The sequence below is a fragment of the Amphiprion ocellaris genome, chromosome 5 (assembly GCF_022539595.1).
Source record: "Amphiprion ocellaris isolate individual 3 ecotype Okinawa chromosome 5, ASM2253959v1, whole genome shotgun sequence".
Taxonomy (NCBI): domain Eukaryota; kingdom Metazoa; phylum Chordata; class Actinopteri; family Pomacentridae; genus Amphiprion; species Amphiprion ocellaris.
In genome coordinates, this window is record NC_072770.1 from 24,227,462 (window position 1) to 24,243,234 (window position 15,773).

The 15,773-nt window shown below is 38.2% G+C and overlaps 2 protein-coding genes across 4 annotated transcripts; both read right to left on the reverse strand.

Annotated features, from left to right (window-relative positions):
* Nucleotides 1-2,430: 2,430 nt before the first annotated feature.
* On the reverse strand, nt 2,431-4,585 carry rabif (RAB interacting factor). Of its 2 annotated transcripts, XM_023287178.3 has the most exons (3): nt 4,440-4,585; nt 3,787-3,938; nt 2,431-2,912 (listed from the first exon to the last, which is right to left on the reverse strand). In XM_023287178.3, exons 2-3 carry the CDS (start codon nt 3,928-3,930, stop codon nt 2,664-2,666), a joined length of 393 nt encoding a protein of 130 aa, XP_023142946.1. In that variant the 5' UTR covers nt 3,931-3,938; nt 4,440-4,585; the 3' UTR covers nt 2,431-2,663. The 2 variants fall into 2 exon arrangements, with proteins under 2 accessions (XP_023142946.1, XP_023142945.1); XM_023287177.3 differs by lacking the exon at nt 4,440-4,585 and having other exon boundaries at nt 3,787-4,212.
* A 2,370-nt stretch (nt 4,586-6,955) lies between these two features.
* Nucleotides 6,956-14,485, reverse strand: adipor1a (adiponectin receptor 1a). Of its 2 annotated transcripts, none has more exons than XM_023287145.3 (8): nt 14,364-14,485; nt 12,383-12,598; nt 12,190-12,303; nt 10,399-10,570; nt 10,013-10,199; nt 9,055-9,242; nt 8,577-8,770; nt 6,956-7,817 (listed from the first exon to the last, which is right to left on the reverse strand). In XM_023287145.3, the coding sequence occupies exons 2-8, from the start codon at nt 12,527-12,529 to the stop codon at nt 7,689-7,691; spliced, it is 1,131 nt and encodes a 376-aa protein (XP_023142913.1). In that variant the 5' UTR covers nt 12,530-12,598; nt 14,364-14,485; the 3' UTR covers nt 6,956-7,688. The 2 variants fall into 2 exon arrangements, with proteins under 2 accessions (XP_023142913.1, XP_023142914.1); XM_023287146.3 differs by lacking the exon at nt 14,364-14,485 and adding an exon at nt 13,709-14,146.
* Nucleotides 14,486-15,773: the final 1,288 nt, after the last annotated feature.

Consider the following 15,773-nt stretch of genomic DNA (forward strand, 5'->3'; position numbering starts at 1 on the left):
TGAGCGTAAAGAATAGATGTATCAGACGGTACGCGGCGTTTTGTATTCGAACACACCCACCAGATCTTTGCGCGTTGGCCGGACCTTCGTTTTTAAATGGTCTAGAGGAGCTTTGTGATTGGTGGAGAGGAATCATGTGTTGATAGTTCAGCTGTTTATGTTTTTATAATAAACATTTGTTCTACTCTAACTCCTGACCTCATTTAGCATAAAGAATTGTTCTTATAACATTGGAAATATACTATAAATTCCTGTGACTATTCATGTTATTTCCATAAATGTTCACTCTGTACAGACTGTACACCACACTGTTCACACTGTATCAATCTCATATCCACTGTCTACATTGTTTATATTGTCATTAATCACATTGCTATCTTTATATTGACATTTATCTATCTTTATATTGTTACTTATCTTGCAAAATTATATATTTGCAGCGTGTTGTATTTATATGCTTAATGTGTTCATACTGGTCATGCTGTTCGTTGTGTTAATGCTGTATCATACTGTATGTACCTATATTGCATGAATTTTTAAGAAATCAGATGCAGAGAAGTTATTTTTCTCACAAATAAATGTTCTAATGAATTGGCTGACTATCGAAATATTTGATGAATCTTGAATAGCTGACAGCTAAGTGAAAACCAGATTTTATCAGAAAGCTGCTGCTAAAAATATGGACAACCAAATCTTTTCTCTCCATCTGTGTGAGAGACGGATTTGAATATTCCAGTTCTCAGTTTCATTTGAACTTCTTGTTGGAGGACGGGTTTCGGAGCGTGAATTGTAAGAGGTGACGTGGCAGGTGTCCTTTGCTGTTAGAGAAAAAAACAAGCATTTAAACATGCCAAGCTCACTTACAGTCACCACATACTGTCTGCCTTTTTTGTTCCAAGTCTGTGTCTTGACTCTTAGGTAGAGTCATTTGTTACATACTTTGCTATCATCCTTGTTGTAATTCTAAAAAAATAAATAAAAAAATAAGAATTCCAGAGCTGGGATATCCATTTCTGCACTTAAAATATCATAATAATACATATTCTTCTCACACTGCAAGTAAAGCATACCACTGAGACCTGACTGTGAAAAAACATGCTGCTAATTCTCTTTTTTATAGTATTCTCAACACAAACTTCTACACCCATAATACATTTCTTCCTTTAGAAAAACACGTGTTCGTATGGAACCTCAGACAGATTTACCACCACCACAACCACACTGTTATCAGCTCAGTACTCATGTGGTGGGTTTGGCTTACTGGGTGTGTGCAGAGCCTGGAGTTGGCAGGTGCACAGCACACAGACTAACAATGGACCACATCATAAAGGAGATCTGCTGGCAGCCTGGAAATTATAAACGTGAGTTGAACAATGAAATCGGGACATCTAGTGGCGAATGGCGGAGCTGCATTTTAAAATAATGAGGGGTTTGTTGATGTGCAGCCTGTGGTTCACCCACCATCCACATTCTGATGCTTACATGAACCAGAGGACATGTTGACTGTTTTCAAAAAAGAGCATTTTTTTCTCTGAGCAAGTCACAGTGAAGTTTGTGGGATATTTAAGTGACATAGTCTCTGGAGGATATGATGCTGAATTTAAAGAGTTATTCTATAACTTCATGTGCATTAAAGAACATTTTTTGGTAATTTGTGTGAAGCAGCAGTCAAACAAGTCATTGGCTTGTTTGATTGTTGGAGTTTCATGAATAAACATCTGTATTCTTCATTATTCTCTCTTCAAATACAGATTGTCACTCTGGGGATTTAGGAGCAGCAAGACAATGACAGCTATCAGTTAAAGGGATTTTTTTTTTGACTGAACGACCAGCGTGGCTGTTGTACACCAAGCAGGTATTTATAAGATTTGAATTTGCCTCATTTGGCAACTGAGAGTTGTGATTTTGTGTCTGATTTATTAACTAGATTAGTAACTAGGTTACATTGCCTGTTTTATTGTCAGCAGAAAATGTAGCAAGCTGAATGTCAGGCTGCCACACCTATTATTTATTACAAAATAAAGTGAACTTTCTGTGCATTCAGAACACAGCTACACAAATGGGTTCTTGCCTCTTGTTAACACAAATGAGCAGAAGGAAACAACACACACCAGTCTTAGTTTCATCTGTGGTTCAGGGATCTAACTGTTCCTAACACAGAATAATTTATTAGGGCTTCAAAAACTAAGTATTTCTCCTGTATTTTTTATTTATTTTTTGGTCAGAGGTCAATAACCAAAAGATTAGCAGCAAAGCGTCAAAATCTGGGATGGTGTAGTTAATGAATATTAGTTTTTGCTTCAAAACTAACCTTTAACAGTCATTGCATATCAAAATTCTGATTTAGTGTCAAATGACAGTATGGATATCACATACAGAATACACATTATCATTTAATCCAAGAGATAGCTGCAAAAATGGCATTCAATATCAGCATCCCAAAAATGTTTTTATTAGAACAGGATGGTTGTACTGTTGTCAGTGTGATAGATGAGAATGAAAGCAACACAATCCTGTTACCACAATGTACACATAACAGTATTTGTGAATGTGTGCGTGTGATGAATATAGCTAGGGTAAACTCTGACAGTAAATCCATGAAACAAAACATAGGCAGCCAACACTTTTTAAAAAGTTCTTGTGGGCTCACATATGCATCGATACTATGCATGATTCACTCTGTCCAAAGCAACGTAGAAGCTCTTCTTGTCATCCAAACAGTGCCAGCCGATTGGTCCGATCTCACAATCTGCACAGATGAGATACTTGATTCTCCCCACGTCGTTAGTGAAGCCCACATTCTCAAAAGTGTACATGTCGTCCACTAACCAGTGGGCAGTCAGAGTGTCACCATCTACTGAGCCCTCTGTGTTGCTGAGGCCACTCTTTTTCCGCATCGATGGCAGGAACAGCTGGTGAGAGAAAACACAGTCCAAATGATCTAAAAAACACTGTAAGAACATAATATTGGAGTGCAAGCATTCTGATAAATTTGCTTCCATTGTTTTCCTTCTATATATTATGTATGTTTGTCTATATGTATGTCGGTCTGTTCCTCCTGTATATTTCTGGTTGATTAGTCATTTATGCTTGGTATTAGTTATTATTACCTTTGTTATTATCACCTAATTTGTTTGGTTTGTGCTGCATTCAATTAGCTACTGGGGCCCGAATTTCCTTCAGGAACCTCTATCTATGTTTAATTTGATCATACATTACATAAAACTGTAAATTAGGTGTTAACTCTAGCAGCCACAATACAAAAATTTAGTGGAGTAAAAGCACAAAGTGTCCCTCTGAGTTGCTGAAAAGTTACCTCAATTTGACACTTACTTAATACAAGTATTTAGTGTCATTTCACTAATATTTTTTATTATTGTGTAAAGTAGGGATGAACAATAAGCAAAAAACAATAATGCTCTGCTTATTTTGATACTGTCATGGCAGTAAGCATAACGACTTTAGTGGGAATTTTTACATTTCTTTTCCACCACAAAAAAACAACAATTATGAAATTTCTGCTGTGGTCTGTACCAAACAATCTGCAGAACATGATCTTTAGGCAGTGGCCTCTGTGTGCTTCTTGAAAATGGTGTGCTGTTACACATTTTTAGCTTGAGCAAAAACTGCAGTTCTTGTCATTTGGATATTGCACTTGCAAACACTGCGGTACTATTTTGATTAATTATTCGGCTCTAATGTTGAGCACTCTGGACTATTTTCACAAATACATGTTGCTTTATTAAAACAATGTGACTGATTCATAAGAGCTGCGGAGCATCATACCTCCTTCTCTGCAAACACGGCCATCCCGGGACAAAGCACCTTGGATCCGCAGCGTTGACACAACACAGACTTCTTGTTCTTGCCATCCTCAGAGACCAGGTCGGACCGGTCCGTGCTGTCTCTGGACTGCTGCTCGTTGTCCATCTCGAACCCTGACAAACAGTAAGTTTACTCGGATGTACATGCACAAAGAGGCCCGGGACAGGGTCTCCTTCACCAGGCCAACCCCACTGATCCAAGACACAAAACTTAACTGCAAAGGCCAACTAGCTACCCTTAAATGAAAATGCTACGCTAACGAAAAAAAGAGGCTGAGCACATAACACAAAGTGAGTGGACCGGAATTACAAGCCTTCAGGACGTTTGTAGTGCGGAAGTGAGTGACAAGGCAACTAATTAATTACAGAGCATGTATCAGGGCTGTCGCTGAACCACAATCTGAGATATTTATGCTTACAAATAACAGGAATGAGATTGATTAAATTAATTAAAACAGCAATAACCGCATAATCAAACAGGAAGCCCTGCCTCTTTAATTTATGCTAACATCAATGCTAACACTGAATTCAACAGACTGCGATAAGACAAATAACCACATTTCGTGTTCATAAATAAGCGATATACATATTTACATTAAATCAAATAAGACATACCTAAGGGTCGAAGTAACGAAAATACTGAAAATGACAATAAAACAGTAGCACACAAACGTTAGCTAAAGCTAGACTAGCATACTAGCAGGTCTTGCTGTGTACCGGCCAGTAAATGCGGTCGATCTCAAACATGAGGTTGTGATTTGGTTCCGTATTATCAAACTAGCAGTCTTTGTAATACTTTACTTCCAAATGCTTACCTTCGTTGCACAACTAGTGTATTTAACCTTTAAGTCACCCTTGACTCCTCTTGAATAAAACCATGCTTTAATAAAATACTTACACTACATGAATAAAGCTTTGAAATGAAATGCCGCATAGAAATATTAGCATGGCAGATTTTTGGAAAGAGGTTTGTTTTAGTTATCTCCAAAACTTGTTTCACATAGATTTTAGAAATAAATCCAGCATTTTTGGAATAATTAGTCATTTTAGCAGTTATTTAAAATCATGACTTTACCATTTTTTGAGTGTGAAGATGAAATCGGATTAAGCACTATGGCACAAATATTTTGATTGTTTAAATTTTAAATAAACATTGCAATATGTCTGTATGAAATACTAAACTGCAAGTAAAATTCTGCATATCTATCATTTAAGTAAAAAGTATTACAAGAGAAATGTGCTGTAATAAACAGAATTTTACACAGAATGGTTCACCTGCGTGTCATCATGATAGTCAAATAAAAGTACGAATAGGAAGTACAATATTTACCACCTAAATGTAGTGACGTATAAAGTAGCAAAAAGTGAAAACACAAAGGTCAGCTAAGTCTCTCTGGATACTTGCAATACATTATCCAGACAGAAAAAATGTTGACAGATGTGTTAAATTATAGGGCAAAAACATTTATCACATTCTGAATTTCTAAAGCAGTTTTATTTGTATAAAGCCCAAATATTGAGAAAAGTTAGAATTCAGAAAAAAAAAGAAAAAGGCACAGCTGTCTATTGCTTCCCTTTGTATTAGTAGAATGGAAAATGCTGGGTGCTTGTCCAGCCTTGAATGAGGCATGCTATCTCAATTCTTTCCAAATACATCTCATCTATTCTCTTGGGAATGTGAATTTTGATACAATCAGTTTGTTTATTTTAGCATGAGAACATGCATGGGGATATTTAGTAGTGATAGGCATCAGCTGTGAACCCACTGTTCTAAAGACAGGAATTTCATGTACGGAGACAGATAATTGATATGAAATAAACCATGTTGTATTCATAGTTGCTAACTGCAGATGTGACATTTACAAACGTGAAGGTCTCCCATTCACGAGGAGTCCTCTGACTTTATATTACTCTCTCAGCTGCTACACTTTCAAACATGAATTGGAGAAAATCGGACACCATATTTGTACATGTGGAAAAAAATTTATTACAATAATTTTCCAAGATTACCATTAATAAATATTTAGGTTTACATTTCAGTGAAATGTATGATTTATCACTTTCTACACAGGACATTACACAAAGTCAAGAATACACATCATTTTAGTCTTTGTAATAAAGCTTGAATAAGTTCATCTAGAAAAAGGAGTCTTAAACAGCAGTTCATACAACCTATCAATGGAATTGTAAGATCAGTAACGATTTGATTGTGTGTGTGTTTTATATATATATATATATGGCAAGGAAAACAAGAAAAGTCAACATCTGGAAATCCTTGACGCTCCCTTGACTGTTAAGATAGGCCGTTTTCTTTAAAAACATTTCCATTGGCCTAAGGCACAGGAATACTAAAAGTTTATATCAATCATACAGAACACATTTTAAACCTCGTGGTGATTTAAAGTTTTCTGTTTAATAGTATACACTAAGGTGCTTTGATATTTACACCTCTCATTGCATCGGAAATCTAGCACAAAAGAAAAATCTCTAGCTGACCAAAACGCAGTTTAACGGATCCAGATCTGTACATTGTGCGTAGCCCAGGAACTATTACTCAGAAATGAATCAGTGATGTGTTGTCTGACTGCAAATGATGACAGGGTACTTGTCACTTCAGCATTGTAAGCATCTTAGTCTAACCTGAACTAAGCTGAGATATTTTCCACAACAGCTACAAACTTTTACATATTTTCTGTGCCATTAAACAATTTGAAAATGCTGTTATGAACTTTTGTCAGTTCAAATAATGCATCAAATGCAAGGGAATTTCTATGAAATTCAGCATAAAATTCAAAGAAACTGAGAATAATCCAACCCCATTAAATTTTAGCTTTAATTTAGACACATGTAGATCATATTTATGGGACCTAAGTTATATATTTTGCTTGAAAAGTTTTATTTATGTTTTGTTCTAGGAGTGCACATTAATATACATTGCTGTAAATGTGCTGTAAAAGATCCAAGAGGCCGTTTTCCTTCTGTAATCCTTGGACAGATATTACAAAGTCACCCAAAAACAACTGTAGATTTTGGTGTTGAATGTACTTTCAGGATACAGCTTATGGTTTATTGCTAATCGGGCTGATGTGAATTTGTGGTGGTCCTCAGTGTTGTAACAGAAAGATGAACACTCAGTGTCAATACAGTTTAATACAAAAACATCTGGTGGCATCCAAACACACATTTGTATATGTTCATCATCCTCATACAAATGTGTGCATACTGTAAGTTCCAAAGCACCTAAATGGTCCCGGACTGCTCCACACCAAACTCCTGGTGGACAGTACATTCATTCTCTAACCTGCATGGAAACTGGGAGGGTGAAAGGGAATGATTTACAGTATGTGCCTTCTGCTACAGCACAAATAATACCCTCTGTACCCTTTGTGCAACAGTAACAGACGATGAAGATGTTGGGGTACTCGTGAGCTTCTAAGAAGAGGCTATCAGTTTCAGGAATACATATTTTGGTTAAAATCCTGTTGTTTTTTTTTATCATAGCTGAAAATGCTGAGTTCAAGCTTCATATTTATCATTGTAACAAGTAGTGCCTGTTCCCTCCAGAGTTCATTGGCTAGTTAATGCTACTTTATTGGAGCAAAAAAGAGCCAAAAGCAGAAAGATCACTAAAACCCAAACAAGATGTTAGCAAATCAGAGGTACAGAAGGGGCAAAAAGTGACTATATTGAATTCCAGCAGCATTTTGAGTGTGAATGTGTGTGTACATGTGTGTGTGTGTGTGTGTGTGTGTGTGTGTGTGTGTGTGTGTGTGTGTGTACATGTGTGTGTGTGTGTGTGTGTGTGTGTGTGTGTGTGCTTGTGGGGCTATAAAGAATAGTATAAGTAAGTCACAGTCAGGCCTCTCAGAGTAGAGAGTCATCTGTGCATCCTCCCTCGAGACCATAGCGGAACTCCTGCAAGTTGGAAACCCCGTAGAAATGGATGAACGCTGCTGCCACGACCAGAACATGAAAAATCTGATGAGAATGGAACTAAAAAAAGAGAAAGATGTCTCTATTAGTAACATTTATACATCTATTATGCTTTGCTTATGTTTGATCAAGCAATGAAAAGGACAAAGGCTCTCATTGAGTGGAAAACTACTCCTTTAGTCACTGCTTTCCGAACTGTGAAATATCATGTAGCATGTCTTCTAGAGGTGTAACAGGAGGTATATCTATCCCAAACAGTTTCCAAGGTTTGGTACAGGTGCACTCTGTGATCCAAACAATTAATAGAAATCTATCTATCTATGTCGACACAGTTGAATAGTTAGTCTTGAAAGCTGAGCATACACTGTGGCAATTTTCTGAAACGTGCAAGGTGTTAACTCACACTACATATTTTATTCAGCTTTCCTACGCAAGCAGAACCTGCGCCTTCAATCAATGGGCCACTATGTCAAGCTCACACTGAGTGTGAACACCAAGCTCTTTGGTCGCTTTGGTCCACTGACAATTCCAGTGATTTTTGTTCAAACTAGACTGCTGTGTCTTCAGTGTTGACAATAAGAGAGAAAATCAGCATTATTTTGTGAAATTTTTGAAGCTCAAATTGCACTGTTGGCTCTGATGATTAACTTGGGTTAATTCTAAATATGTTTCACTTTTCATAATTGTATACAGCTCAGTCTTTTCTTACTTAAAGCGCACTATTTACATAGGGACTGTGGGGGATGGTTGCACCTTGTTTACTGACTTTCTGCAACTATATTTCCAAAAATGTAGTTTTGCAACATAATTAACACTTACCCAGATGTCACACTTGCCAGGAAAATAGCGCTCAGGGATCCTGGCTGCATACAGACCAGCACCAGTGATATACATGGCACCCATCAGGTAGAACCAGCCCATCTGTCCGACTGTGGTGGCTTTAACAAAGCCCTCCTCGATGGTGAAGTGCATGGTAGGAACAATGCCGCTTAGTCCAAGACCCATGAACACGCCTAAGAGAAGCATCAACAAGGGTTACCTGTCAACATTTTTTTGTATTACGAGACAAAACAAAAATTATTATAAAATAGTTTCAGAAGTTTAAACACAACTCAGCAGTTATTGCGAACCACATGTTATCAGCGTTTCCCTGAGCAGTTATCACCGCTGCTCAGGAAATGCAGCAGTGACAGATGTGATAAAACTGCAATTACAACCCAAAGCTGGTAAGATGCATAAGATTATGAAACAAAACAGTGTATTTTAAAAATACATATCATCCTCAGCTGGTGAGCACCTGCTCTTGTAGGTCTGTGACGAGGTGTTGAGAATCGGTCCCACTGGGCAACTATGATGGCGGCAATGCCGAGGACACATACAATGGTGAGGTAGATAAGTCGAGGCTGAGGGGAACAATAGAACGAGTAGTACAGCCAGGGCACGAAGGAGCCCATGATTAGGAGTGCAATGCCCGAGTAGTCAAGCCTGAGGAGAGAAAGTGACACAGAGACAACTGTCAGGTGTTTGGCTGCAAGATGCAATAGATGCAATAAAGTTCTCAGACCACAGGTAACAAAGGGTTAACAACCTTGCTGCCAAGCCTATTCAAATTTTATACATGGTGTTTATGTATGCAAAGTCTGCTTGGACACAATAACACACACGAAGGACTCTCTGAGTATCGTTGAAGTAATTAATGCAGGTAGTTGTGCAATAAATAACAATTAAACCATAATTTAAGTGATACACTCAGTAGTTTGCCAGTGTAAATGCACTTATCTTGCAGCTCTAACCACAGATCAGTTTAAGTGCTTCACCCCACCTCACATTCTACACACACTTGCGCAAAAATGGCAGAGCTCCAATGCAAACTGCTGGCAGGCTCTGCAGGAGCAATTGGGGGTTAAATTTTTTGCACAATGACATTTGGCGTATGGATAGGATAAGGTGGGGTAAAACCACCAACACTATGATTTATGAGACTGTGTTCCCACAGTCATTTGTTTTTAGAGTATTTTGATTATTGCAACTACTAACTAAGTAATAATTGTGAGTTAGTCTCTCATTAACTAAATTGCAGGTGGCAAAGTGGAGCTGTTTGTTCACTACCAAGACACTTAAGGGAGACTGAAATTAAAAATCTGTCACTCACAAGAGATATGAGCCTGGGGCAAACATTGACAAATACAAAGTATTCCTTTCTAACATGCAAAGCAAGCATACGACAAACATTGTGTGACAGTGTGATGCCTTACTTGGAGAATGTGCGTGACACTTTCTCAGAGTGGCAGTAGACGGTATGAAAGAGCCAGGAGAAGCTGAGGCAGAGCACAGCTCCCAGGAAGAACATCCCAAACACAACTTTTTCTTGCAGCGGGGCCATAAAATACATGTTGGGCCGCAACATGGTTAACGTGCCCAGACAGAGGAATAAGATCAACCCTGAGGAAGACAAAACAGTTTTACATTTTTGTCCAACTACTGCATGAAATAGAGCAGTTTAACTTATAACCAACACCAGAACAGACAAAAAATATCTAGGATGCTCCAGTTAAAGATATGTCTGATTGTAGACAAGATTTTACTGCTCAGCAACTTTGTTTAACCATTTGTAACATTGTGTAAGGCTTTTCATGCTCACCTAACAGGTGAGTCCAGATGTTTCCTGTCTCAGTGTGAATTCTAAAGATGCTTCCAAAACAGGCCCGGAAGGAGGGCATCGGGGGTCGATGGCCATGCAGGAGGTAATCGTTGTCCTTCAGCCACTCAGGCAGGACATGAAAAGGGATGACCCTCCAGCGCCCCTCCCAGACCTGCAAAACAAGAATAAATTTGACTCACACAATCCTGAATACAGCAGTACGGTGCGGATCTCTAACTGAGAGCCTGTCAGGGTGATGCAAGGATGAATATCATGCTTAATAAAAACCTACAGAATGACAAAGACATAGAAACCTCATGCAGTTTAAACATCTAATCATGTGTAATAATGTTGACTGTCATAGAGTAACAATGGAAATAGACAAACTACACTTTGTGAAAACCTAAAAAATAAATATGAATGCATTAAGAAATGTTTTCTAACATTTGTTCAGTCCTTTCTCAGACATCCAACAGTCTCTTAGAGCTATAGCACCTTGTCTTTGCATTAAGCTGACATGTAGACATAATACAATTAGTCAATTAGTAAAAAAGCCGAATGACAGAAAAATATTGAGCAACTTCCAACAACCAGCTTCTGAAAAAACCATCTCAATTCTGCTTTCTTGGCTGTAAGCTGAATTTATTTGGTGCTTTAAACTGTAGTTTAGGACCCAACCCTTAAAAATGGATATGATAATGAACCAATATTTCTTTTTAAATCAGCCCTTCTGAAATTGTCTTAAACAGTGATGCCTGAAGTCCTATATCACACATAAATCCTGTATCTGATGTCGAATAACCACAAGACTGAAACAACAGTGGAGTCACAGGTTAATCCCTGCTTGCTGCTGCTGTGTATCCGAATCTGCAACTGTGTGTCCGCTAACCTCCCTGCTAAACTGCAGAATAGTAATAGAGCTGGTACACACTTATGACTTCAATCGTGTGTCCAGTTTCGGCTCATTTAAAGTGGTTGCTGAAATATTGATGCTGGTTTGACGTTAGAATGTGAACAAACTGGTGTATTGTCGTAGGATCTATTTTTCTTTCTTTAGTCTCAAACATTTGACAGTTTAAATAACCAACATTTACCAATAACACCGAAGCTAGACTGAGGAGAGAAGAACATATTGTTGGAAGGGGTACAAATCACTGCCAATGTCTCCTACAGGATTCCTATATTTCTTTTGCTGCAGAAACCTGTATTCAGGTGGGAGCAGAGACATGAAGCCAGACTGGCTAAGTGATGTTCTGACCTGTTCACATTAATGTCAAACATTACTTTAATCAGTGGTTCCCAAAATAGGCTTGGGGCATTACAAAACAAAGCTGAGCAGAAAAAAAATAAATTGTTTACATGTGCATAAATGTTTAGGCTTCTGAAGGTGAACATGACAGATAAAGTTTGATAACTGCTGGGTTAATCTGAGCCATTGTGAAAGTATAAAACTTTAATAGGAACTGTAGATAGTAAAATCTGCTTCCAGGCTATAAACTAATTGACAACCTTTACAAGTACAGCCTACTTGCAAGTGGCTTTTGAGGACAATATGATATTACTATTTGAGTTTCACTGTGATAACAATATTTCTAATATTTATGTATTGATATATCATGAAATAGAAAAAAATGAAGAGGTTTATTTTCATGTGTTATTACAGAACTGTGACCTAGATATATACAGAAAATTTGCAGTTAAAAAAAAAGTTATCGAAAAAGTTATAAGGCCAATTTATCAGTCAAGATTCTTCCACCAGTTCTGTTTACTACAATGAAAACACTTCACTACCTTGTGTACAAACTCTTCCATCTTCTCCATGGCGTGGTGAGCCTGAAGTGGTAAAGTCAGAACTTCTCCCACCTCATCATCATCCTCCTCTTCTTCGGCAAGCATCGTGGCTCCCTTTAAAAAGACCACAAGAAAACGCTGATGTCACTGAGACACGACAACTTTTCTCTGGGCATTTCTGAAACAGTCCTACCTCTGGATGGATGCCTTTAGATGAGGCCTGCCGCACCCCTCCCTCCTCCAGCAGCGGCCCTAGCTCCATCAGCTCAACATCTGGGACATGGCAGTCCTCAGAGATCCGGCAGTCTGCATCACTAGCAGACCCGTTTCGGCCTGACATAGGGAGACTGCCTGATGACCCACTCACAGTCTCTGTATTCTGCTTCAGATGGTACACTTCAATTTACTCCTGGGGAACCAAAACCTTAATCAGCCTCACCGACCAAGTATGTGGACACATTCATGGAAAGTGACTCCAGATGACAAACTTTGAGGAAGATATAAATACAGACACACAGCTCTACAGCTAGACGAAAGGAAAAGAAAGAAAAGGAAAGAGGTGGAAAACATACAATATCCTTACAGAGGTCAGACGGTTACTATGTTTTGTACATTCAGGGTTGTGTGCAAAAGAACAGGAATAAATATTAAATAGATGCCAGAAACTGGTAGCAGGTATATTATTGACAAATAAATGAGGAAATGTAATTTCTCAAATAAAATTTCAGCTGGCAATAATGCAACATCAAATATGTTCTCTCACAGCAGGGCTAAATGATTTGGGCAAAATATCTAATTAAGACTTTTCTGGCAGATACTGACATCTGATTTGCAAAATGACTTTTTTTATAAGCTTCAGTTCATTATTGTGAACAAAAATTTAAAACGTGATGGGAGCGTGACCGCATGAGATACCATCAAATGTGTGACTGTCACACAAAGAGGAGGGCATGAACTTGTAAAACAATGCTTCAAGATGTGATTTCAGTTTGAAATCGTTTAATTGTTCGGCTGTTTTGATGACATGAGGTCTTAAATAAAGTGAGCAATTACAGTGCAGGGAATTTTTCTGTGATTATTTTTAGTCTGAAGCTGTAGATGGTTGATGTCACCTAAAACCTGGTTGTGAATCGAATCAGTAACTGAAAACCCGGGTATTTTTTCCTCAGGTCAGTTTATATAATGTTCTATTTTTCATTTTTAGCTGAAATAAACGTCTGTCAATAATAATAATAACAATACGGACTGATGTTTACATGTTTATAAATTAAGTGTTTCTAGGCTATATTGTCATACACGAGCTTGCATGAGCTGTAGTCTATATAAAAGCTTTTGCCTGAAGGAAATAAAACTGGTGCGTGGCAGTTTTGCTTCATAGCCCTCGTTTACTGTAATATAGGTTAACATAATCGATTATTGCATCAATATCTGCCATCCGAGTCTGTACAACGTGTACATTTTCACATAGTATACAGCGAATTGATTTAACATTACCGGGTTACCAAAAATGACCACTTACTTTGTGAAAATGTATTGCTATTATCAATAATTTATCCAAATCCTGGTTTAAAAGGGTCCGTGAATAATCGGGATCTCACATGAAACCATCGAGCGAACAATAACAATAAGGGAGCAAAAGAAGAAGCTGAACTTATTCAGGTCTGTCACTGGCTAAAAATGATCCATCGACATCCATAGGAGGGCAATATTCCCGATTCAAGTCGAAACAGCCACATCTGGTGCAGATCTTGAGGCTGACAACACGAAACGCTGGAGCAAGTTTAGCGAAGGCTGCCAGACGGCGGTTGATTAACATTAGCAGCGCAGCGACACAGAGGGAACATGGAGTACAAAATGTAAACAACCGCAGCACACACACGACTTCAGCCGGATTCAACAGATAAATACTGTTCGTTACGGCTTATAGAAACGTCCTCAATTGAAATGTGCCGAGCACGGATGAGGTTTACAAAGCGGCTGGTGTCGGATCGCTCATATATCAGGTTGCTAACGTTTCCTTTAGCTAGCAGCGCCGAGCAGCAGGACAGTTTTCTAATTAACTCTGCTAACAGCCACACAAAACTAGTCACGACGACACCGACACATAACATCAGCTAGACAGACTGATGTACTAACATGAGCCGTGGCAGTTTAATTTAAAGCACCAAAGTTACCTGGCGAGGTCGTCTTCCAACCAGGAAGGTGAATTATTTATCGAAATGCCAAACACAATTCTTTACGGCAGCCGCGTCCGTAAACCTGCCGGGTTTTCAAAATAAAAGCGCCCTTTCATGTTTTAATAAGAAACGTCTTTGTTTACATTTATTTGACGAATTTCAGACATTTAAAGCATGCAGAGTTGAATTAATGGATTTTTAAAAATTGTATATTTATATGTACATAGCGTGTATTTTGGATTACTATGTCTCAAAATCAATTCACGAATGTTGCAGAAATAAGTCTCATTCAAATATATACCATATATTTAATTCATTGTTTGCAGCATGATGATGTCATCTACATCAAATGCACTATGGTATGAAATATCGTCACCTCTTTGACAGTGGGTATTCTGGAGATACAATCCACAGTGAAACTCACAAACACAGAAAAGATGCGTGGAGATCAGCCAAGCAGATATTGAGAGAAAAAAAAATATGGGGTTGGATGAAAGCCTCAATCCTCACAGCCTGTCCTGACAGATGGCCACCTCCTCTGACAATAAACTTGCATTTGTGTGCCTGTGTAAATTCTCAGTCATCCAGGTCATGGTAATCCTAAGTGCTCCAGCAGAAGGCAACTGGACGTCCTGTTTCACTCCTCATCCAAGAGGCAAAATGCCTTCAAAAACCAAAAAAACAAGTGCACTTGCCTTCTACAGAAGCACTTACATTTGTGCCATTTCCTTGAAACACTGTTAAAACATACATGGTACTAATTTTTTAAAGTATTCTACATTATTATTGCACCTCTCAGATATTAAAACAGTGAGTGGAATCAGAGACTAACTTGGTTTGATATAAAATGTGTAAATTACATGCAGCAAAGCCATATTCTCCTTTCTTGTGCTCTCAATAGCACAAATTTCACCTTTTACAAGTGCCTGACCATTAATGGCTAAACAGTAACTGATTTTAGCATCCCTTAAAGTTGTATCACAAACACTACGTTTCCTCAACCCACTTGCTCTACAAACATCTCAAAACACCTCTTGTTGGACTTCTCTTCATAAATAACAGCCTTTAAGTACCCTCCTCTTAAGTGTGCACACATTGCAAAAACCTTGTTAATAAAACTGGGCCTGAACCTCGGGCCGTTCACTGCAATTACTGCATAATGCCTTGTCGTAGAAGCACTAGTGGTGCGAATAAATAATTCATGTCCTGAGTGTCCCACTAAGACTCGACAGTGTGACCAGCCAGCACACAGGGTGGGAAAAATAACTAAATTTGACCATTATTAACTGTATTATTTACATCTGTGTTTTTCAAAAATGTCAGGATACCTCAATGAGAAAAGCCTACACAAGAGTTTTGACACTGGAAAAAGCAGTGCATGATACACAAGAATAAAACTCCACAATA

Bases quoted from the DNA above. Each gene is read 5' to 3' on its own strand.
- rabif (XM_023287178.3), bottom strand. From the start codon at position 3,930: ATGGACAACGAGCAGCAGTCCAGAGACAGCACGGACCGGTCCGACCTG. The intron at 2,913-3,786 runs GTATGATGCTCC...TTCTCTCACCAG, and splicing joins CCGTGTTTGCAGAGAAGGAG to CTGTTCCTGCCATCGATGCG.
- adipor1a (XM_023287145.3), bottom strand. From the start codon at position 12,529: ATGTCAGGCCGAAACGGGTCTGCTAGTGATGCAGACTGCCGGATCTCT. The intron at 9,243-10,012 runs GTAAGGCATCAC...TTCTCTCCTCAG, and splicing joins GTGTCACGCACATTCTCCAA to GCTTGACTACTCGGGCATTG. The intron at 7,818-8,576 runs GTAAGTGTTAAT...CTCTTTTTTTAG, and splicing joins CTGGCAAGTGTGACATCTGG to TTCCATTCTCATCAGATTTT.